The 23,251-nt window shown below is 46.8% G+C and overlaps 1 protein-coding gene across 1 annotated transcript; it reads right to left on the bottom strand.

Annotated features, from left to right (window-relative positions):
• Positions 1–939: 939 nt before the first annotated feature.
• On the bottom strand, positions 940–6,823 carry CA9 (carbonic anhydrase 9). The gene is made up of 11 exons (XM_004457326.4): positions 6,135–6,823; positions 5,147–5,176; positions 4,727–4,897; positions 4,465–4,607; positions 4,285–4,377; positions 3,251–3,317; positions 2,263–2,420; positions 1,951–2,101; positions 1,812–1,838; positions 1,272–1,353; positions 940–1,153 (listed from the first exon to the last, which is right to left on the bottom strand). The coding sequence occupies exons 1-11, from the start codon at positions 6,541–6,543 to the stop codon at positions 1,087–1,089; spliced, it is 1,398 nt and encodes a 465-aa protein (XP_004457383.2). The 5' UTR covers positions 6,544–6,823; the 3' UTR covers positions 940–1,086.
• Between the last annotated feature and the right edge of the window lie 16,428 nt (positions 6,824–23,251).

Below are 23,251 nucleotides of genomic sequence, written 5' to 3'. Positions count from 1 at the left end.
CCTTTTTTTTTTTTTTTTTTTTTGGTGTGGGTCTTGAAAATGGAGAAGACTGAGAGGGTACCAGAGAGAAGTGATGGAGTTTGTCGGACCCCTGAATGGGCAGGGCCTGGGCCAATCCTCTAGGATGAGACCCCCCCTCAGCCCTTGGAGGGGACATCCCCCTTAATGGCAGTTGTGGGGGGGGCACTGGGCTCATCCAAGACTCTTGAACCCTTCAGGGGAAAGGAGCTGGTCAGTGGCACTGTCCCAGTCCAGCAGGCAGCTGTGGGGACCATAATCCTAAAGGCGAGATTGCAGGGGACACAGATTTTACCTGAGCAGGGTGAAAAAGCCGAAAGCTTCAGCCTCCCTACCCACAACACACACGCCCTGCTCACGCACACCTCACACAAACTGCGCCTGCACGCACACACACACACACAGGGCCACTGCAACACTATCAGTCAGTCCTACACCCTTCCTGATATGTAATAATGTCCCCTCCCAAAGATTTCCTCATCCTAATCCCCATGACCTGTGACTGGTACTTGATATGGCAAAAAGAATTTTGCAAATGTGATTACATTAAAAATCTTGAGATTGGGAGATTAGCCTAGATTATGTGGGTGGGCCCAATGTAACCCAAAGAGAGAGGCAAGGTCAGAGTGGTGGCCAGAGCTGTGCAAGGAAGGGGCACAAGCCTGCAATGCATGTGGCCTCTAGAAACCAAAAAAGGCAAGGCAAGGAGAAGAGATTTTCCCTGCCGGAGGCTCTCGGAAGGAACCAGCCCTGCTAGAACCTTGCCTGTAGCCCTGTAAGACTCATTTTAGACTTCTAACCTACAAAATTAGAAGAGACCATCGTGTTGCTTTAAGCCACTAGGTTTGCGGTACTTAGGGCAGCAAGAGGAAACTAATATACCATCCTTCTGATTTGGGGAACAAAAGCACCTCCCACACATTTTATTAAAAACATTTATTTTTTTAAAAAATCTCTGGAGGTTAAAAGGAAGTGGTGGAACAAGGGCAGGACGGGACAGTTTCCGACGACACCCCCTCAGATTCCCCTAGCCAGTTTCTCTCTGCACATTCTCCAGATTCCAGGCCTCTAGGCTCCTGTCTCCGTGACCTCTGCTGGGCTGTAGGTAATGCTCCCTTTGGTCTCACCTCTGTGCCTACAGAGCAGGGAGACCAATCAGAGAACTGGCCCTGCAGGGGCCTCTTGTGTTCTGGACCCCACATCCAGGTCCAGGACCAGGTGGGATGGTGGAGGGGCGGGTGTCCGTGTAATACCTCTGCTGCCTTCTCATTTGCACAACGAAGGCAATGCTGGCGAGCGCAAAGAGGAGGCCAAAAATCAGGGCCAAGATGTCGCCTGGGAGGGAGAGAGAAGAGAGATGCCTCAGAGGGCAAAGAGCGCCAATGGGGCTCACCCAAAGCCTGCTTCAGTGTGCCCCCACCTCGACCCCTACCCAGAGTTCTCCAGCAACCCTCAGTGCCTCAGTCTCCAGAAGAGGCCAGCAAAGGGATGAGGGTAGAGTCACAGGAAAGGGGTGTACAACACTAGTTTTTCTCTCTAAAAGCTAAGTAAAAGGGGCTATTTGGGGAGGGGATGCTAGATTTGGAGAGTTCCATTCCGACCCTCCCTTGCCCTGGGGTCGCGTGGGGAACCCCCACCTTGATCTGACTCTGTGGTATTTGGATTGGAAGTCTGTTCTACAGAAAAGGAGAGGGGTCCTGGAGGGAGCAGAGGTGGTCCTGACTAGTCCCCGGGGCTGTGTGGTGCCCGGGGCTGGGGGTGTCCCCCAGCGCAGGAAGCAAACACAGACTTACCAGCACCAAGGCAGGAGTTCAGGTGGACTGAAGAGGAAGAGGAGACATTAGAGCTGGGGGCTGTGACCCCAGGTGACAGGCACCAGCACAAATGACACAGTGGCTGGGGGGTCACGGCCACATGAGACACCAGACAAACCTGCCCTTGGCTCAACAGTCGCAGGCCTGCTGTCCACTCCAGCAGGGAAGGAGGCCTCAATCACTCGCCCATTCAAAGGCTGTGTCGCTCGGAAGTTCAGCTGCAGCCGAGAGTCATCAGGCCCCCACAGGGAGTCAGAGAGGGTGTGGAGCTGGGGAGGTCAGGGGTCACAGGCTGACTCACAGACCTCAGAGCTCCACCACCAGCCTCCTCCCTCCTCTCCCACAGGGCCTCTGGATCATTTCATGCCTCCTCTTCCTCACCCCCTTTCCCCCACGGCCCCCCATTTACCAGCCCCGCCCCAGGCCCCACCTGCTTAGCACTCAGCCTCACTGTCTGGTTGAACACAGTCCAGATGACACCCTGGGCACAGGGGGGTGTGGTCAGAGACCCCTCATATTGGAAGTAGCGGCTGAGGTCGGAGGGCAGCAGCGCAGATACATCCAGGCCTGGAACCCGGGTCTCTGAGCCTGTGGAGGTTCCACCTGGATTGTTCCCCTCGAAGCTTTGGGAATAGGGGTACAGTTTCCCCTCCCAGAGGCCAACTCCACTCCCTGGGACTACCTCTTCACTAAGGGCAGTCGCTGTCCCTAACTCAGCACGAGACATAACTCTGGAGAGAGTAAAGGGCTTTGGGTGACTGGACTGGGAGAGGCATCACAAAGTGAGAGAAGAGCATCTCAGTTCTTCCCTCTGGCACTTTGCTCTCCTTTGCATACTCCTAGAACACATTTGACAGCAGATTCAAGCCCAGAGTGAATTAAAAGAGGAAAAGGAGTTGAGTGACTTATAAATAAATATAAATATTTCTGACCATAAATTACTATTAAAAAAAAACAGACACAAAAACTCAAAAAAGCACAGAAGTCTAGTTTAACAAAACTTAAAGGTCCGGTAGAGTAAGGAAGAGTGAAAACAACCCAAAGAATCTGAGAAGGTAATGATTTCCAACAAAAGCATTTAAAGGTTTAAAGTATTTGATGCTTATGAAGAACTCAACAGTTCTCAGAAAAATGTTAGCTCTCCAGACTCAACTCCTGAAGTTCCAAGCACCACTGGGTTCTTTTGTTTGGTTGGTTTGGTTTTTTATTTTAATCATAAAACCTATGGACTGCAGTTTGCCTTTGCCTATTTGCCGCTGTTCAGTTGCATCGTTATCAACAGTTATCAATATCGCGCTCTCCCCCCTCCCACAAGGGAGGGAACCTATTTTCACTTTCAGATCCGACGGCTCCCCAGGACAATTCTATGTATTAATAAAGTAGGGTACTGAGGGTAGTGGCCAGACTAACAAACTGACCTTCCTCAGCGATTTCTTCCATATGTGACAGCAATTGCTCGTAGGCACTGTTTTCTTCTGGGCCCTCCTGGAGATGACAGTACAAGAAAGACTGATACATGTGTCTGGGGCCAAGGCTGGAAGCCTGAAGGTAAGGTGGGGCTCCCATAGTCCTCCCCATTCCTCAGTTCTGGGAGAACACAAAACCTTATGTATTATTACTCATAGTCTTATTTGGTAAAATAAATTCACAAGCTTCGACTGGTTTTCAATGACGAGTTGGAAAGGGAGGAAGGAAGCGTATGTGGGGAGGGGGGCACTTTACCAGGATGCAAGTATCTCAATGACCCAAGCCCTAATAATTTTTCCACTCTCACTTATCGCTGTGGCCACACGAACTCCATCATCCATGGAAAACCATAACACAACCTTGCATTCACATTGCCTCTGCATTTATCTTAATATTCACGGGTTTGACTTTTTGAGGGAGGTCCTGACATGCTATTTCTGAGGCACGTCCCTGCACTTGGTGCTGCTAGATTGGCCTTAAGGAGTCAGTTAGCTAGAGAGTGAGCCTAGCAGGTCTCCCACCACCCCTCCACTAGTCATGGGGTGCATAGCCTTGATCATGACTCAAAGAAGTCATCTAATATCGCATTTTACGAAGGGGAAGTCTCGTGTCAGTCTCGACCTGGTGGGATTCTGAGTCTTTGCATATACAGTTCCTCTGTCTAGAGGACACGCTCTCTTCTTTCTCATTAGTGAAGGCCTTAAGCTTTTCCTCCTCTGTGAAGCCTTCCCTGACCCCCTCTTTGGCTCCATCTGTGTCCTTTGCACGTGTCCTCCATTGGTTTTGGGTCCTTAGAGGCCAGAACCGCATCTGAATCCTTTTTGTGGCCCAGGGCCATGCTCACCGTGGGTACAGAATGAATGAACCGAAGAGTGAAGGAGGATGCTGGCCAGGGTAAGCACGCAAGGATGGGGTCCCTGCGGGTAAGCTGTGCACTGAGCCTGGCAGCGTGGGAAAGCAGCGAAAGGGGGCTAAGGGCGGTTACCTGCAGGAAGGCGGCCAACACAGCCAGGCCTCCCGGGCGCCCCACGGCGTCTTCCAATTCGGCAAATGCGGTGCTGAGGTGAACCACGTGGATCTGGAGAGGGCGGGAGGTTAGGAGAGGGCCAGATCTCCGAGCCCGGCCAAGCCCCCCTCACTCCTCCGCGGACAGCTCCGCGCTCACCTCGGCCGGGAAGCGGTGGCCGCCGACCGTGTGCTCCGAGCCCGGGCGCCCGGCGCCTCCCCAGTGCAGGTGCAGCTGCAGCGCCCGGTACTCCCGCCCGGGCGCCAGGGCCATCTCCAGCCCGGGAGGCAGAGTCAGCTGCGCTGCGGGGGAGCGGCAGGTGAAGGGCACCCGCGGGCCCGGGAGCGCCCTCGCGGCACCGCCCCCGCGCCTCTCTTCCCTGGGCCCCGCCTCGTCCCGTCGCGCGCCGAGACCCCCTCACCGCTGTGGCCATTGTTGCGCAGCCTCAGTTCTGGGAGCGGCGGGAGCGCAAAGCCCAGGAGCTGCGGGGGTCGCAGGGCGGGGGTAAAGGCGGTGAGCTCCGGGCGGATATCCACTGGGGACTGGAAGCGGCCCGCGCAGGCTGGGGACACCAGGGGCCAGGGAGGTCCGCCTGGGATGGGAGCGCACGATCAGAAAGTCTGAGGACAGAGTCGGGAACTTACGGGGAACTCGAGTAGAGAAAGTGAGGAGGTGGGGTCAGGAGGCCTCAGGGCAGGAAGCAGAACTCGGGACTGGTGGAGGTGGGTGCGTGGGGAGGGGAGGCTGGGGCCGGTGTCAGCGATGATCGTATGCGTGTGGGGGAGAGCTGCAGACCTGGGTGTCCGGATGGGGCTTGGGGGGGTGGGGTGTCTCGTCTCACCTCCGTAGCGCCAATGACTGTGGTCACCCCCTGCAGAAATGAGAAGGACGATGAGGCCGATGTTCTAGCCCAATCCCTCCCCAGTGGCCCGAAAAAGGCCGGCTCCCCTCCCCGGCGCGGATTCGCAAACTCGGGTGCCTTACAGGGGCCTAGCAGGTAACACCGATGCCTCAACTGGGCCAGGCGTAAAGCACAGTGAGACTGAAACCACTCCGAAGTGCCTACGTGAAAGTGGTTAAAATGGGAAGTGTAACATATGTTACCACAATCAAGCCTTTTTTTTTTTTTTTTAATGCCTTTGCAAACAAGGGAAGGAAAAAAAAAAGGATTGCAACCAGTTGTCACACTGCAAGGGGTGGGCCAAACAAAACTCCCACTGGCCCTGCAGGGACCAGCTCACAGCCCCTTCCCGGGGACTGTAGAGAGGGTGTGGGTCTCGGTCTCCAGACCTGGGCAGTGGATACTTTCCTTTCTGTCTTACTCATCTCTCCTCCCACTCATCCCACTCCACTTTCTGATCTCCAGCTCCTTCCCCAAAGTTCCTTTCTGATTTGGTAGCGGGGAGACCAGGTTCCTCGCCGACTGCTCCCTTCCTCCCAGGTCTCAGCTTCCTCTCCTGCAGACAGAGGATAAGATGGTCTCTCCACCCCCTTCCCGCCTTCCTCTGCTCCTACCCTCTTGGGTCTTTCCTTTTCTTCTCACACTTTTCCTTCTCTCCTCTCCCTCTGCACCGATTTTTTCTCTCTTTACACGTTCCTCCTGCCTTTCTCCTCTTCCTCTCTTCCTTCCCGTCCTCCCAGCTCACCTGGGCTTCCCGCGTCCCTTTCTACTGTGAGAGGAGGAGGGGTCTATCGGTGAGGGAGCCCCTGCGATTGGGAAAGGATGCGGGCTTCTCTCCTTCCGTGAACGGTCCCGGGCTGAGCTGGGGTATGGTGAGGGGAGGCATGAAACTCCTGGAGCCCGAATTGGAGGTCCGACAACCACTTACCTTTTTTTTTCCCGTGGGCATTATTTTGGGGGCCGTGAGTGTCCTTGGGAGCTTCAACAGTAGGTCGGTCCTCTAACCTCGGAGAGTCCTCTGCCCCTGCTTTGGGTGGGTCCTCCTCTCCTGGCAGATCTTCCTCCCCGGGCAGATCCTCCTCCCCGGGCAGGTCCTCCTCCTCAGGTGGATCCTCTTCACTGGGCAGATCCTCTTCACCAAGGGGATGCTCCTCTCCCCGCGGATCATCTTCCCCAGAGGAATCCCCTCCCACCAGGGGAGCCTCCTGCCTCCGGGCCAGGCTCCGGGGAAGGGCGGGCAGCAGCAGCAGCACTAACAGCAGCAGTTGCACGGTGGGGCCCTGGGCAGGGGCCGGGGGCGACTGGGGGAGCCAGGGACTGGGGCACGGGGGAGCCATGTGGCTGGCCGTGGGGTGTCCCGGGACACGGTGCGTACGGGCTGTACGTGCATGAAACAGGAGCCGGGTTGGGGGAGGAGCGAGCCTGGAGGGGAGCTGGCTGACTCACAGAGCGCCCTTTTGTAGAGATGGAGCCAAAGTCCCGCGGGTTTATCTGGCCTTGTGCCCCCTCCCCAGTACCAAAGCCTGGATGGGGGTTGGGTGGAGGGCAGGTGTGTGTGCAGGCTCAAGGTTATCTGGGCAGGGCCTGGAAGCAAGGCACCACCTGGCAGTACACAAGCTCCCCCTGGCACCGCCGGCTGCCTGCCAGCCAGCCTGAGCTAACCCTGGCCGTCGTCCCAGCCTCAGGCAGGAAAGGGGAACCAGAGGGAGATGGAGCCCCCACATCCTCTGGCTGAGAGCGAAGGCAAGGCAGCCCAAGCCCCCACATCCTCTGGCTGAGAGTGAAGGCAAGGCAGCCCGTGCGGCTGGGGAGACTCTGAGTAGAAAGGAGGATAGGGTGGGTGGGAGGCAAATTTGACTATGAATGGAAGACTGAGTATATGTCTGAAAGGGACTCTGATGGATTTAAACTCTATTTATTTCTGCTCCCAAACCTTCACTGGCTCCCACTGCCTACTGAATTATACCCATCATCTCCCTCTAGTAGTATGCCAAGTCCTTTCATAGTCTTATCCAAGGTACCTTTCCATTTTATTTCCTACTATTCTCCCTCATACTCCAGCCAAATTACACTATTTTTTTCCTCCAAACCTTTTACCACCGTTGTTCATCTAGCTCTTGCTGCCTGGAATGCCATTCACTCTTGCATTCAACAAATACTTATTTAGTACCTCCCATATGTCAGGCACTGGACTGTAGACTAGGGGTCAAGAGTTAAATAAGATGCAGTCCTGCCCTTGAGGAGTTTACAGTCTAATGGGGCAAACACTGTCATCATATTTAGGGGAGAGAGAATAATTCTGCCTTAGAAGGTAAAATCAAAATAAGCATAATTTGATAAGGGCCTTGAAGGAGAAGCCGTTCTCTTGGTAGAAACAATGGGGAAAATGGTATTCTAGGCAGCAAACAGCCCGGGCAAAGTCATGACGGTGTTCGAGGAAGGTGCCTGCGTAGTCCGGGCGTGGGTTGCATGAGAGAGATGAGTGATGAGGACGGATGAAAGGGCAGGCGCTGAGTACCATGCTAAGGAGTTTAATTCCATCCTGTAAGCAGAGAGGAGACATCAAATGTTTAGAGCAGGAGAGAGGCAGAAGCCAGTTCTCCTATTAGGTTATGCTGAGGATGGGAGTGAAGTCTGGGTTGGAGGGGGAGACCGTGCACAAGGAAACAGGGTAGAAGAGGGAGAGGACCTCAAGAATGGGCTTGGGACTCGCCATCTGCCTGTTTATTCAGTGAACATTTATTGGGCCTCCTCCAACCAGCCAGGCACTGTTCTAGGCCCTGGGGATGCAGCATTCAACTAGAAAGCAGCCTCGACTGTTCTGCAGCTCAATTCTAGTAAGGCCCCTACTGGTTCCAGAAACCAGAAAGAGAACAAAGGCATCTCGGGTGGTCTATGTCTAGGGCTAAAATTCAGGAGGTATGCGGGAATAGGGTAGTATAGGTTAATTAAATATATTGATATGTTTCTAGTCCTGTTGGTAAATAGCCAAGGCTTCTGGCCCCCAGGCTGCTCCCTGCTACCCCGGATCCTCCCTGGGGACCCTCCAGACCTCCTTACCTGATCCCCCATCTAAAGGGGTAATGCCTGGCGTGGCGGGACCCCAGCCAGCTTCCATGCTGATGGTCAGTGCTCAAGCATCCAATACTGTGTTAAGTCTTTTTTAATATCTCTCCTCTCTAAACCCCTTTAATTCTTTAAGATTCAGCTCAAAGACCACCTCTCTGGGAAGCCTTTCTTAATCCATTCACCGCCACAGTCAGGAAGTGATCTCTTCCTCTGGGCCACCACAGTTCTTTGCCTGCTCTTGCTAATTCCTATTAGGATGATTTATGACCACATTTTATGGGCTCTTGTAGCCTCGAGCTCCATAAGGGCAGGGTCCAGCACTTGACTGAGTCAGTCTTTCATTGAATAGCCATTACTAAGCACTTTCTCTGTCAGACCATCCCATGGAGGACCTGAGGAATACCAAATTGACTAAGATGCCCTCCCTGCCCTCAAGGAGCTCCTTGCCAGTGACGTGTGCATGTCTAACCACAACCATTCCAGGAGCATGACATCACATTTTTGTGGCATCTCCTAGCCCTCATCTTAGGAGGTAGACAGCCTGCCTGAATGTAGGTTGCCATTTCTGGAGGCAAACTAGAAGCCCTCCATGGCAGCCTGACCCACTAGGTGCTCTGGATGGTGCACAACTGTGCACTCAGTTTCTTGGTCTGCTGTGTCAGTACCTTGCCTGGACCCTGCCACACAGAAGGAGTGGATTGGATGGACCTGTGCAAAAGAGAACGCAGTAGCAACTAATCCAGTTGACGTGGAAAAGGTCATGGTAGCACAGGGTGGAATCTGTGTGTCTGAACATCTTTCTCCAACTCCGTTCTCAGCTCTGTTTCCTTTTGCCTCTTTCCAAATGTTCCAGATGTTTCCATGACTCCTTTTCTTCTTTGGCTCTTTTAGGCTTTGACAGGGTCTTTTTATATCTTTCTCTAGATAGACGCTCTATGTCTCTGTCTCCGCCTGGATCTCTCTTCACCGTCTCCCTGCCATCCCTGCTGCTTTCTCTCACTATTTCCAGTTCAAATCTGCCTCGAGGTACAGCTCCCTCTGTTACAGCTCACTGTTTTCCCAAATGCTGTTCTTTGTGGTGCTGTCTCTTTCTTTAGCTCCCTGTCTCTGAGAGTGTGTGTGTCTCTGTTCTGGGTGGGAATGTGGACCCTGACCTGGATCTTGCCTTCATAGCTGGGAGTCTGCCAAACTATAAAACAGATTTGAGCTCCCAGCCTTGTTAACTGAGCCTCCTCAGGGTGGGACAGGGTGTGCTCAGGCCCGATTGACTGGGACACCCCACACCTGCCCCAGGATTTCTCTGTCGCTGTTTAAGGCCACGTCTGTGGTCGTTAGGGCCTGTGTCTTCAGACACTGATGGGCCACGTTAACTAAAGCATGTCCCTGCTTTGCCCAGGGTTACAGAGGAGGGAGTTATTAGCTGGTGGAGTAGGAGGAGGAACAGTACCTGCTCTACTGCCCTGGGTTAGGAATAAAGACAGATGAAAGCCCTGCTGGGGCCTTACGGCTGACTTGTACTTCCGGCCTCCTTCACTATCTTAATCAGTGGCCTAAGGCCTCTGGAACAAGTTACCACAAATTTAGTGACTTAAAACAATGAAAATGTGTGCTCTCACAGCTCTGGAGACCAGGAGTCTAAAATCATGTGTTGTCAGAGCCCTGCTCCTTCTGAAGGTTGACTCCAGGAGTTCCTTGGCTTGTGACTGCATAACCTCAATCTGCTTCCATCTTCTCATGGCTTTCTCCTCTGAGAGTCCTGGGAGTCTTTTTTTTTTTTTTTTTTTCTTTTTCTTCTGAGGAACTGAGGATTGAACCCAGGACCGTACATGAGAAGCAGGCATTCAACCACTGAGCAACATCTGCTCTCCTGGGAGTCTCTCATAAGGACACTTGTCCAGGATGAACTCATCCTTAACTTAATCATATATGCAAAGACCCTTTTTCCAAATAAGGTCACATTCACAGATTCCAGGGGTTAGGACATGGTTTTGTTTTTATGAGAGCCACTGCTCAACCCACTGGGCTGTCCAAGAAAAACATGCACCGGATAATGTGAAACAGGCAAGGATGACTTTATCCAAAGCTCCTTGGGTAGGGAAAACTCAACTCAACTCTTAGAAACAAGGACAACAGGCTTTTTAAGGATTGGAGTGCATTGGAGGATGTGGGGGGTTGGTCACAGGGATGGGTAAGTGATTTATTGAGGTTGTGATTAGGACCACTTGGTCCAGAATGTTTTTCTTTGTGGTAATTAAGCCACCTGGAGTCTGTAAGGACCTGGGGGGTGGGGATAATTAGTTTTTGACATTGTCTTTGGCAGTCGGAGAGTTTTTCTCTGCATTCGCACAGTTGCAAGATTTGTTTCAAGGTAGTTGGGGTTGGGGAGGGACGGGGTAGGGACCTGTGAGGAGCAGGACCAGCTTGGTCCAGAGACAGAAGAACAGTCTCGGTCAATACCGTCCTCCATTTTGGAACTGAAATGGATGCACAGGATGAGAAGGGATGGGTCTGTGTTGGAGACCCACATGCCTTCTGCCCCTAATCTCTTTACACTCTTCAGAGGCAGTTTTATCCACTCCCATGGCTTCTATAAACTGATGACAGTCAAATAGCCTCAGGCAGGGTTCTCTCCCCTCTGTCACACCCACAACCACCTTCCTAATGACAACCCCACTTGGATGTCCCACAAGTATCTCAAGCTCAACAGGCCCCAAGCAGAATTCATCTTCCCCACTGTGGCAGTTTAATATTATTGATGATTTCCAAGAAGAAATACTAATTATGTTTGTAAAATGGTCTGTTTCTTAGGCTAGTGATACCCTTAGATAGTATTGAATTCAGAGGTTTCACTTTTACTTGATTAAATTATGACTAGGGCTTTGATTGGGCCACGTGGAGTCCCTGCCTCACAGAGAAAACGCCTCATAGAGGACACAAAGTTTTGGATGCTGAAGCGCCAGGAAGTAAATGCACAGAGAAGCAAATACTAGAGGAAAGAGAGGAGGCTCCATTAGACACAGTAGAGGTCCTGGGAAGAGAGACGAGCCATTTGCCTGATATTCTACAGCTGACCTTGTGGAGAGACCAGAGTAGCTGAGCCCAGAGAGAAACGAGCCCCAGGAGAGAGAAAAGACTTATCCCAGTCTACAGCTGATATTGAAAGGAGCTGGGACCATGGAGCCTTAAGAAGAAGAGGAAGCCTGAACCTTTGCCAACATCGGCAGCCTTCTTGTTCCAACAAGTGGCAACAGACTTTGGTGAGGGAAGTAACTTACATTTTATGACCTGGTAAATAAGCTCTACCCCTTTATAAAAGCCAACAAATGTCTGGTACTTTGCATCAGCACCCCTTTGTCTGACAAATACACTTACAAACTCACTTTTTTTTTAATTAAAAAATTTTTTTAATTTTTTTTCTTTATTAAAGAAGCAGGTTTACAGAACAATCATGCATAAAATACAGGATACCCATATACCACACCACCACAAGCACCTTGCTTTGATGTGGAACATTTGTTACAATTGATGAGAGCATATTTTTACAATTGCACTATTAATTAAAGTCCAAGGTTTAACTTAGGGTTCATGGTTTGTGTAGTGTAGTTCAATGGATTTAAATAAAATTTATTGGTACCATATATACGATCTAACATTTCCCCTTTTAATCATATTGAGATATATATTTAAGTTATATATCTCTGTTAATTGTGTTCACAATGTTGTACTACCATCACCATGATCAATTACCAAAACATTTCCATCATTCCAAAGAGAAGCTCTGTAAATTTTAAGCCCTAATTTCCCATTCACTATCCCCACCCTGTCCCCTGGTAACCTATATTCTAGATTCTGACTCTATGGGTTTACTTATTCTAATTGTTCCAAATCAGCAAGATCATACAATATTTGTCCTTTTGTGTCTGGCTTATTTCACTTACCATGATGTCTTCAAGGTTCATCCATGTTGTTGCATGTATCAGGACTTCATTCCTTTTTACAGCTGAATAATATTCCATTGTATGTATATATGACGTTTTATTTGTCATTCATCAGCTGATGGACACTTGGGTCGTTCCCATCTTTTGGCAATTGTGGATGATGCTTATGAACATCAGTATGCAAATATCTGTTCTCGTCCCTGTTTTCAATTCTTTTGGATATATACCTAGAGTGGGATTGCCAGATCATATGGTAGACACTACAAGAAAAGAAAATTACAGACCAATCTCTCTAATGAACATAAATACAAAAATTCTCAACAGAATACTTGCAAATTGAATTCATCAGCATTTGAAAAGACTTATACATCATGACCAAGTGGGATTTATTCCTGGTATGCAAGGCTGGTTCAGGATAAGAAAACGTAATGTATCAGATGAACAGATTGAAGGAAAAAACCTACATGATAGAGAAATAGAATCAACAAGAGATACCTGTCGATAGTAAGTGATTTTATCAGAGTCTCTCACGTGACCGTGGGGATGCACAAGTCCAGGTTCTGCAGGCAGGCTGCAACCAGGGGCTCCAGTGAAAGTCCAATGAAGATTCTTGACGAGTTCTGGGATACACTGACTGTCCAAAGACGAGCTGGGACGTTCTCACTCAAGGCGGGGATCACTTCCCCTTTTAAGGCATTCAACTGATTTGATAAAGCATCACTCATTGCTGATGGCAATCTCCCTGATTGATGTAATTGTAATCAGCTATCTATGATTTACCACTGCTGTAAAGTCAATGGTGATTAAAGTCCATAAATACCCTTGTATTATAGTTAGCCCAATGCTCCAAACAACTGGGCACAATTACCTGGCTGAGTTGACACAATAGCTTAACCATCACAATGATCACCTCAATTGATGCAGAAAAGGCATTTGACAAAACCTAGCATTCTTTCTTGATACTTTGAACTATAGGAATAGAAGGAAAATTCCTCAATATGATAAAAGGCATGTACAAAAAATCCACAGCTAGCATGGTACTCAATGGGGAAAGGGTGAAAACTTTCTAAGATCGGGAATAAGACTAGGATTCCCACTGTCACCATTGTCTTTCAGCATTGTACTAGAAGTTCTATTTAGAGCAATTAAAAGAAGACAAGAAAAAATAAAGGGCATCCAAGTAGAATAAGAGGAAGTAAAACTCTTTGCGGATGATATGATCCTATATTTAGAAAATTTGAAATGTCTAAAACAAAGCTACTTGAGCTAATAATAAATGGAGGACACAAGATCAACATGCAAAAATCAGTAATGTTTTGATACACTAGTATTGAACAATCTGAGGAGGAAATCAGGGGAAAATTCCATTTGCAATAGCAGCAAAAAGACTCAAATACCTAGGAATCAATTTAGCCAAAGAAGTACTGGACCTATATGCAGAAAACTACAAAACAATGCTAAAAAAAATCAATGAAAACCTAAACAATGGAAAGACAGTCCGTGTTCATGGATTGAAAGACTAAATAGTGTGAAGATGCCAATCCCACCCAAACTGATTTACAGATTCAATTCAATACCAAAAATTCCAGCAGGGTACAGAAATAGAAAAGGCAATTACCAAATTCATTTGGAAGGGAAAGTGCACCTGAATAGTCAAAAGCATTCTAAAAAAGAAGAGCGACATAGGAGGAATTTCACTGCCTGTCCTTGAAACATATTACAAGCCTACAGTGGTCAAAACAGCATGGCACAGGCATAAAGATAGACACATTGATCAGTGGAATAGAATTGAGAGTCCAGAAATAAACGCCTGCTTCTATGGCCAACTGGCTTTTGACAAACCTACCAAGTCCATGTTAACAGGACAAAATAGTCTCTTCAACAAATGGTGCTGGGAAAACTAGAGTTTTATAACAAAAAGAATGACAGAAGACCCTAACTCACTCTCTATATAAGAATCACCTCAAAATTGATCAAAGACATAAATATTAAAGCCAGGACCATAAGACTACTGGAAAAAAATGTAGGGAAATATCTTAGAGAACTTGTGATATGTAGTGTTTGCTTGGACCTAACAGCCAGAGCACATGCAACAAAAGAAAATATAGATAAATGGGACCTCCTCAAATTTAAACACTTTTGCACCTCACAAGACTTTCTCAAAAGGGTGAAAATGCAGCCAACTCAATGGGAGAAAATATTTGGAGATCATATGTCCAATACTGGTTTAATAACGATATAAAGAGATGTTGAGAAGTGGATGTGGTTCAAGCATCTGGGCACCCACATACACATGGGAAGTACTGGGTTCAGTTCCCAGTACTTCCTAAAGAAGACCAATAAGACAGAGAGCTGACATGATGGGCTGGCACAGCAAGATGACACAACAAGATGACACAACAAGATGATGCAGTGAGATGTCGCAATGAAGAGACACAAGGAGGAAACAAAATGAGCACAACAAACAGGAAGTGGAGGTGCCTCGAGTGATTGGGTGCCTCCCTCCCACACAGGAATTCCCAGGTTTGGTTCCCAGTGCCTCCTTTAAAAAAAAAAAAAAAAAGGCAGATAAGCAGAGAGCTGGCAGCAAATGCAAACAAGTGGGAGGGGAGAAATAAAAATAAATTACAGAAAAAAGAAGAGGGAAGCAGATGTGGCTCAACTGAATGGGTGCCCATCTACCACATGGGAGGCCCTGGGTCCCCTCCCAGGCCTCCTTGTGAAGGCAAGCTGGCCTGTGTGCATGGAGAGCTGACGGCTCTCGCCCGTGGAAAGCTGGCACAGCAAGATGAGGCAACAAAGGGAGACAAGCAGTCATAGAAGAATACACAGTGAATGGACACAGAGCAGATAGCAAGCAAGCAGCAAGGGGCAGAGCTAAATAAATTTTAAAATGACCAATTAAAAAATGGGCAAAAGACTTGAATAGACAGTTGTCCAAAGAAGAAATACAAATGGCAAAAAAGCACATGAAAAAATGTTCAGCATCCCTAGTGATTAGGGAATTGCAAATCAAAACTTCTGTAAGTTCATTTTACACCTATCAGAATGGCCACTATTAAAAAGAGAACTGTAAGTGTTGGGGATGATGTGGAGAAATAAGAACACTTATTCACTGTGGGTGGGAATGCAGAATGATACAGCCACTGTGGAGGACTGTTTGGCAATTCCCAAAGAAGTTGAGGATAGATTTGCCACATGACCCTATAATACCACTACTGGGTATATACCCATAAGAACCAAGAGCAGTGACATGGACAGACATCTGCACACCGATATTAATAGCAGCATTTTTCATGATTGCCAAAAGGTAGAAACACCCCAGTGTCCATCAACAGATGAATGGATAAACAAACTGTGATATATTCACATGATGGAACATTATACAGCTGTAAGAAGAAATATAAGAAGTTGTACCAATCCAATGTCCACATAGAAGAGGTGGTATTGGATTGAGAAAAGTGGACATGGTGGACGATGGGTATGGGGAAAGGCAGGAAGAGATGAGAGGTGGAGGTGTCTTTGGGACATGGAGCTGCCCTGGATGGTGCTTCAGAGGCAATCACTGGACATTGTAAATCCTCACAGGGCCCACTGGATGGAATGGAGGAGAGTATGGGCCATGATGTGGACCATTGACTATGAGGTGCAGAGGTGCCCAAAGATGTACTTACCAAATCCAATGGATGTGTCATGATGATGGGAACGAGTGTTTTGGGGGGGAGAGGGGGGTGGGGGAGTGGGGTTGAATGGGACCTCACATATATATTTTTGATGTAATATTATTACAAAGTCAATAAAAAAAAATAAAAAAAAAAAAGAAGTTGTAAAGCTTATGAATACATGGATGAACCTGGAGGACATTGTGTTGAATGAAGCAAGCCAGACACAAAAGGACAAATACTGTAAGATTGTGCTACAATGAACCAAATACATTGTATAACATATTGTATGATTCCATTTATATAAAATGTAAATATAAATCAATTTATAAAAATGAAATTAGATTAGTGGTTATGTAGCACTGGGGAAGGCATGCTAAGGGGTGTGGAGTTTCTTTCTGGAGTGATGAAATGGTTCTAAAATTTTTTGTGATGAATGCACAATGTTGTGATTATTTAAAAGCTATTGATTATATGCTTTGGATAGATCATAGGATAAGTGAAAATATCTCAGTAAAACTGATGAATAAATAAATAATTGTGCAAGAATAGCCAGAAATAGCAGCTATTTACAGCAGGGAAAACAGAGAAAGATTGATAAGTGAAGACTTTTCTTGTTTACTTTTCTGTTATTATTATTATTATTGAAATAATGAAAATGCTTTAATAATGATTAAAATGATGAATGCACAGATATGTGTTTATACCAAATACCATTCATTGTACACTTTGGATGAATTGTATGCTTTATTAAGATGTACCAATAAAATTGATTTCTTTTTTTTTTTAAAGGTGTTTCCTAGCTTTGCTTTTGATTTCCTCTTTCACCTATGGGTTAAGAGTACTTTATTCAGTTTCCACATATTTGTGAATCTTCAATTTTCTCCCTCTGTTACTGATTTCTAGCTTCATTCTGTTGTGGTCAGACTATACATTGATAATTTCAATATCTTTGACTTTATTGAGAGTTGTTTTGTGACCCAACATATCGTCTATGATGGAGAATGAGCCATATGCACTCAAGAAGAATGTGCATTCTGTTTTTGTTGGGTGCAATGTTCTATATATGTCTCTTAGGTCTAGTTAGTTTGGTGTATCATTCAAGTCTTTTATTTCCTTATTGATCTTCTGACTAGATTTTTTTTCTTTAGATGGGAGTCTTGTCATCAAAAATAAATACAAAGCATATGACAACATGGATGAACCTGGAGGACGTTACATTGAGTAAAGCAAGCCAGACACTAAAGGAAAAGAAACAGAAAGAGACAGAGACAGACAGAGACAGAGACAGAGGGAGGGAGGAAAGAAAGAAAAGAAAAGAAAGAAAGAAAGAAAGAAAGAAAGAAAGAAAGAAAGAAAGAAAGAAAGAAAGAAAGAAAGAAAGAAAGAAAGAAAGAAAGAAAGAAAGAAAAAGAAAGAAAGAAAGAAAGAAAGAAAGAAAGGAGAGAGAGAGAAAGAGAGAGAGAAAGAAAGAGAGAGAGAGAAAGAAAGAAAGAGAGAAAGAAAGAGAGAAAGAAAGAAAGAGAGAAAGAAAGAGAGAGGGAAACGGACTTTGGCCCAGTGGTTAGGGCGTCCGTCTACCATATGGGAGGTCTGCGGTTCAAACCCCGGGCCTCCTTGACCCGTGTGGAGCTGGCCATGCGCAGTGCTGATGCGCGCAAGGAGTGCCGTGCCACGCAAGGGTGTTCCCCGCGTGGGGGAGCCCCGCGCGCAAGGAGTGCGCCCGTGAGGAAAGCCGCCCAGCGTGAAAAGAAAGAGCAGCCTGCCCAGGAATGGCGCCGCCCACACTTCCCGAGCCGCTGACGACAACAGAAGCGGACAAAGAAACAAGACGCAGCAAATAGACACCAAGAACAGACAACCAGGGGAGGGGGGGGAATTAAATAAATAAATAAATCTTTAAAAAAAAAAAAAAAAGAAAGAGAAAGAGAGAGAGATGCACAGACCTACTCACAATCTGAACGAAACAAGACAGGAATGTAGAGGGCTTAGGATGACTTTAACTTGGGGTGAGGGAAGGGAGGGCAGGAGGAGCGTCTGGTTGTGCCATCTTGGGGCAGGAAGACACGGCTGTATCAGATCTGATCCCTTCTGCTGACACAAGAGAACTGTACTTGCACGTGGCCCCGAGCTTGGTCAGTGGAACTGGATGGGTGGTGGCAGGTGGGTGAGGACTTCATCTTGTTCAGAGTATTGCCAGCCCAGAACTGCTTGATCTGGGTCTCAATGAAGGTGTGGTTGAGGAGGATTTTTCCTTGGGTCCCTATGGGGTGCTTGATGATGCATTTTAGGGGCTTGCCAGGAGCAATGTTCTATTCATTATTGAGTATACTATATTGAAGTCTCCTACTATTAATGTAGAACTATCAATTTCTCCTTTCAAATCTGTCAGTATTTGCTTTATATATTTTGGGGCTCTGCTGTTTGGTGCATATATATTTATAATTATTACATCTTTCTGTTGAATTGTCTCCTTTATCAATATATAATGGCCATCTTTGTCTGTCATAACTGTTTATGACTTAAAGTCTATCTTATATTAGTATAGCCACCCTGCTCTCTTTTGATTATTACTTGCATAGTTAATATTTTTCCATCCTTTCACCCTCAACCTACTTGTATCTCTGAATTTAAGCTGAGTGTCATGCAGACAGACAGCATATACTTGGGCCATGCTTTTTAATCCATTCTGCCAATCTCTGCCTTTTGACTGGAGAGATTAATCCATTTACATTTTTTAAAAAGATTTATTTATTTATTCCTCTCTCCTTCCCCCACAACCCCGGTTGTCTGTTCTCTGTGACTATTTGCTGCATCTTCTTTGTCCGCTTCTGCTGTTGTCAGCGGCACGGGAATCTGTGTTTCTTTTGGTTACGTCATCTTGTAGTGTCAGCTTTCCGTGTGTGCGGTGCCATTCCTGGGCAGGCTGAACTTTCTTTTGCACTGGGTGGCTCTCCTTACCGGGCGCACTCCTTGCGAGTGGGGCTTTCCTACGCGGGGGACACCCCTGCGTGGCACGGCACTCCTTGCGCGCATCAGCACTGGGCATGGGCCAGCTGCACATGGGTCAAGGAGACCCGGGGTTTGAACCGCGAACCTCCTATGTGGTAGATGGACACCGTAACCACTGGGCCAAGTCCGCCGCCCAATCCATTTACATTTAAAGTCACTATTGAAATACAGGATTTTCTTCTGCTATTTTTCTATTTAGCCTTTGTAAGTCTTATAACTTTTTTCTCCCTCATCTCTGTTAATGCCTATTTTTATATTTATTTATTTGTGTTATGCAATAATGATTGCCTTCTCATTAATATCTGCATATATTTTTCATCTATTTTCCTTCTGGGGTTAAAATTTAACACCCTAAATATATATAGCAATCATATTTGATTTGATACCAATTTAACTGCAATAGCTTGCACATATACTTTTCCTATACCCCTCTTTTCCCCCGCCATTTTTTGTACTTCTTGCCACTTATGTCTCTGTATGTTGTATGTCCAAAAGCATAGATTTACCATTACCTTTTTTTTTTTTTTTGAGGTACTGGCACTTGAACCAGGGACCTTGTTTGTGGGAAGCCGGCACTCAACCACTGAACCACATCACCTCCCCTGAGTTGATTTTTTTCATTTGTCTGTTGTTGTTTGTTTTTCTGTTTGTTTTTTTTTTTTCGGAGGCCCCAGGAACCAAGCCCAGGACCTCCCATGTGGGAAGGAGACACTCAACCACTTGAGCCACATCTGCTCCCCTATCATTACTTTTTATGCATTTACATTTTAGCACATGTAGGAAGTAAGAAGTGGAGTTACATACCAAACAATACAGTACAATAATACTAGCATTTATAATTACTCAGATGGTAACCTTTACCGCAGATCTTTATTTCTTTATATTACTTTGAACCACTATTTAGTGGCCTTTCCTTTCAGTCTGGAGAATTCCCTTTAGCATTGCTTATAGGGCAGGTCTAGTGGTGATGAACTCCCTCAGCTTTTGTTTATCTGAGAACATCATCTCCCTCATTTTTGACTTCCCCAGAAGTCTCCCCACAAACCTCCTCTTCCTCCTTCTACAGCAAACACCACCACCCTCCACCCAATGGCCTAAATCAAAAACCTGGTACCACCTTTGCTTTCTTATTTCCCTTTACCCCTGGCATCTAATCATCAAGGCCTATGGAATCTACCTTCTAAACTTTTCATCCACATTTCGGCCTCATCCACACTTTCATCAACTCTTACCTGGATGATTGCAACTGCTTCCTAATGGGTCTTGCTGTCTCCAGCTAGTGAGAGTGATTTTTCTAAAATGTACGTCTCATCATCTCCCTTCCTACATAAGACCCTTAAATGATTTCCCATTTCCCTTCACATGAAATCCACAGTGCTTAACATAGCTTACAGAGGGCAGCCGTGTTTGGCCTCTGTGGTAGGCTTGCACCTTAGATTGGTGCACTCAGAATGAACGTCTGTGTGTGAAATGTTTGATGGCCGAGGGAACCCACTCTCTCGTTGTTCTGACATGGATAAAGGTGCACACAGCCGCTGTGACTGTGGGCAGCCATCTTTTAATCAGGAGGGAAGCCAGCCTTAAGATGAAGGTAAAACCATGGAAAGGAGAATGGAGTGGTGGAAAGAGGTCCTTGGTAGTGACACGATTGAGGTGCTGGATTAAGCTAACCTTAGGGCCCATGCATCTGAATTTTTTAATTGCATGAGTCAATAAACTATCTTAAACCACTTTGAATTTATGATTACTTGTGACATAGTCTTACTGATATAAATTCCCTCCATGATTTGGCCTTTACTTACCTCTTCAGTCTCCTTTCTCATCACTCTTTCCTTTGCAATCTATGCTCTAATTCTTACTGAACTTTTAGGAGTTCCTTGAATGCATTGCACTTTTTTTTTTTTTTACCTTCACGTCTCTGTACATGCTGTTTGTCTCCCTTCCCTACCTCTCCACTCCCCTGCCAGCTCTGCCTAACCAGTTTTGCCCACTCTTCAGGTATCAGTTCACATGTCCCTTCCTCCAAGAGCCCTTGCCTAGGGAAACGGACTTGGCCCAGCGCTTAGAGCATCTGTCTACCACATGGGAGGTCCGTGGTTCAAACCCCGGACCTCCTTGACCCGTGTGGAGCTGGCCCATGCGTAGTGCTGATGCGCAAGGAGTGCCGCACCACGCGGGTGCGTAGAGGAGCCCCACGCGCAAGGAGTACACACCGGTAAGGAGAGCCGCCCAGTGCGAAAGAAAGTGCAGCCTGCCCAGGAATGGCGCAGCCCACACTTCCCTTGCCGCTGACGACAACAGAAGTGGACAAGAAACAAGATGCAGCAAACAGACACAGAAAACAGACAACCGGGGGAGGGGGGGATTAAATAAATAAATAAATCTTAAAAAAGAAAAGAAAAGAAAAAAAAAAGGTCTTGCCTGACTCCTAGACTGGGAACAGTGCCCTCACTCTGTGCTTGCATAGCGGCCTATACTTCCCTTGTAATGTTCGTCTCACTTGTGGGGACTCTGTACCTATCTGTTATGCTGGACTATGGGCTCCATGAGGGTGGGGTCATTTTTCTCTTTTCGGTCATTTCATCCCCATATCTAGTACAGGATCTGTCACCTAATAAGCAGAAAATTTTTGTTGCATGATTGATGACAACCGCTGTTCAAAGGATCCCTATGGGAAACGGACTTTGGCCCAGTGGTTAGGGCGTCCGTCTACCATATGGGAGGTCCGCGGTTCAAACCCCGGGCCTCCTTGACCCGTGTGGAGCTGGCCATGCGCAGTGCTGATGCGCGCAAGGAGTGCCGTGCCACGCAAGGGTGTCCCCCGCATGGGGGAGCCCCACGCGCAAGGAGTGCGCCCGTGAGGAGAGCCGCCCAGCGTGAAAAGAAAGAGCAGCCTGCCCAGGAATGGCGCCGCCCACACTTCCTGTGCCACTGACGACAACAGAGGCGGACAAAGAAACGAGACGCAGCGAATAGACACCAAGAACAGACAACCAGGGGAGGGGGGGAAATTAAATAAATAAATAAATCTTAAAAAAAAAAACAAAAAACAAAGCATCCCTAAGACTTTTCCAGCATCCTATGAGTCGAAAGCAGAGGCTGAAAGTGATTAAAAGATAGAGGGGTGACTTAATCACTAAAGATAGTGATTAAAAGATAGAGCACCCTCCAACTCTCCCCCCCACCCCCTCGACCTTTTCTTCATTTAGCTTTGACAGCAGAATAAGTATATCTGTTCCAGGTAGAGCGTGGTATGCCTGATTTTCTCTATGGAAGACTTGAACTCTAGGGAAACAGTTGCCTCCAAATGTCCTCAATGTGTCTTTGCAGCTCCTTCTTCTAGAATTGGATGATACCCCCACCTGAGCTCCCAGTTGGCTCTAGTCTCCACCCCTCTTCCACCCATCCAAAGCACACTCACACACTGGCAACATGTCCAAACACACATCACCAACCTGGCCCCAGGGGCTATGCTTTGTTCCCTTCACCTGGGCTCATGATGGTATGGATTACCATGGGATTATCTGTCCTCTCCCATGCCTGAGCTCTCGGTACACACTGTCTCACATTCATTTGACATGGTGTAATCAGTCTTCCACCTATATATTAAGACCAGTTTCCTGCCTAAGGTACAGTCTATCCTGACTCTTTCTTCCATCCACCTTCTTATAGTTGTCCCTCCCTGCTCAAGCCTGGCGTTTCTCCTTCCTCGGAATTTCTAGAATGTCAGAGCAGGAAGGGACCTCAAATCCCTGATAATCCCCTGGTTCTCTGCATGGGGCCCAGATTCCTAGGTGTTTACAATGGAAGGAATGAGTTTTAAACTTCTGTCCAAAATTTTGTGGTTTTGAATACCTTTAGAAATTACAGTGTTATGCATGTCCAAGGCAGAAAACTTGGGAAAGGCAGAAGAATTTTAAAAAATCACTGTATTTGTCCCAGTTACCCCCTTTAATTTCAGTGACCCAGTGCCTGGCAGAGAGTAGGTGCTTAATAAATATTAGTTGAATGAATTTCCTTTAATCTCATCATCTGGAAATAAAGAACACAATTTTTCAATGTTTATCCTTCCAATAATATATATATATATATATATATATATATATATATATATATATATAAATAATTGTTTTGGGGGAAAATGCGATCATATGGTACATTTTTAATCTGCTTTTTTTCTCTCAGTAATATATATGTCATCCCATATTGATAGCTTTTTACTACATCATTTTTTATTTTATTTTATTTATTTGTTTCAATTTATCTTCAAAGAAGCTTTAGGTTACAGGAATGTCATACAGAAAATACAGGAGGTAAGCGGATTTGGCTCAACTGATAGACATCTGCCTACCATATGGGAGGTC

Source organism: Dasypus novemcinctus, chromosome 8 (genome assembly GCF_030445035.2).
Source record: "Dasypus novemcinctus isolate mDasNov1 chromosome 8, mDasNov1.1.hap2, whole genome shotgun sequence".
NCBI classification, from domain to species: Eukaryota; Metazoa; Chordata; class Mammalia; order Cingulata; family Dasypodidae; genus Dasypus; species Dasypus novemcinctus.
The sequence above is the reverse complement of the archived record's forward strand: the minus strand, read 5'-3'. Positions and strand labels throughout refer to the sequence as shown.

Bases quoted from the DNA above. Each gene is read 5' to 3' on its own strand.
- CA9 (XM_004457326.4), bottom strand. From the start codon at position 6,543: ATGGCTCCCCCGTGCCCCAGTCCCTGGCTCCCCCAGTCGCCCCCGGCC. The intron at 2,421-3,250 runs GTCAGTTTGTTA...GAACCTCCACAG, and splicing joins GGAAGAAATCGCTGAGGAAG to GCTCAGAGACCCGGGTTCCA. The intron at 1,839-1,950 runs GTTTGTCTGGTG...CTTCCTCTTCAG, and splicing joins GACTGTTGAGCCAAGGGCAG to TCCACCTGAACTCCTGCCTT.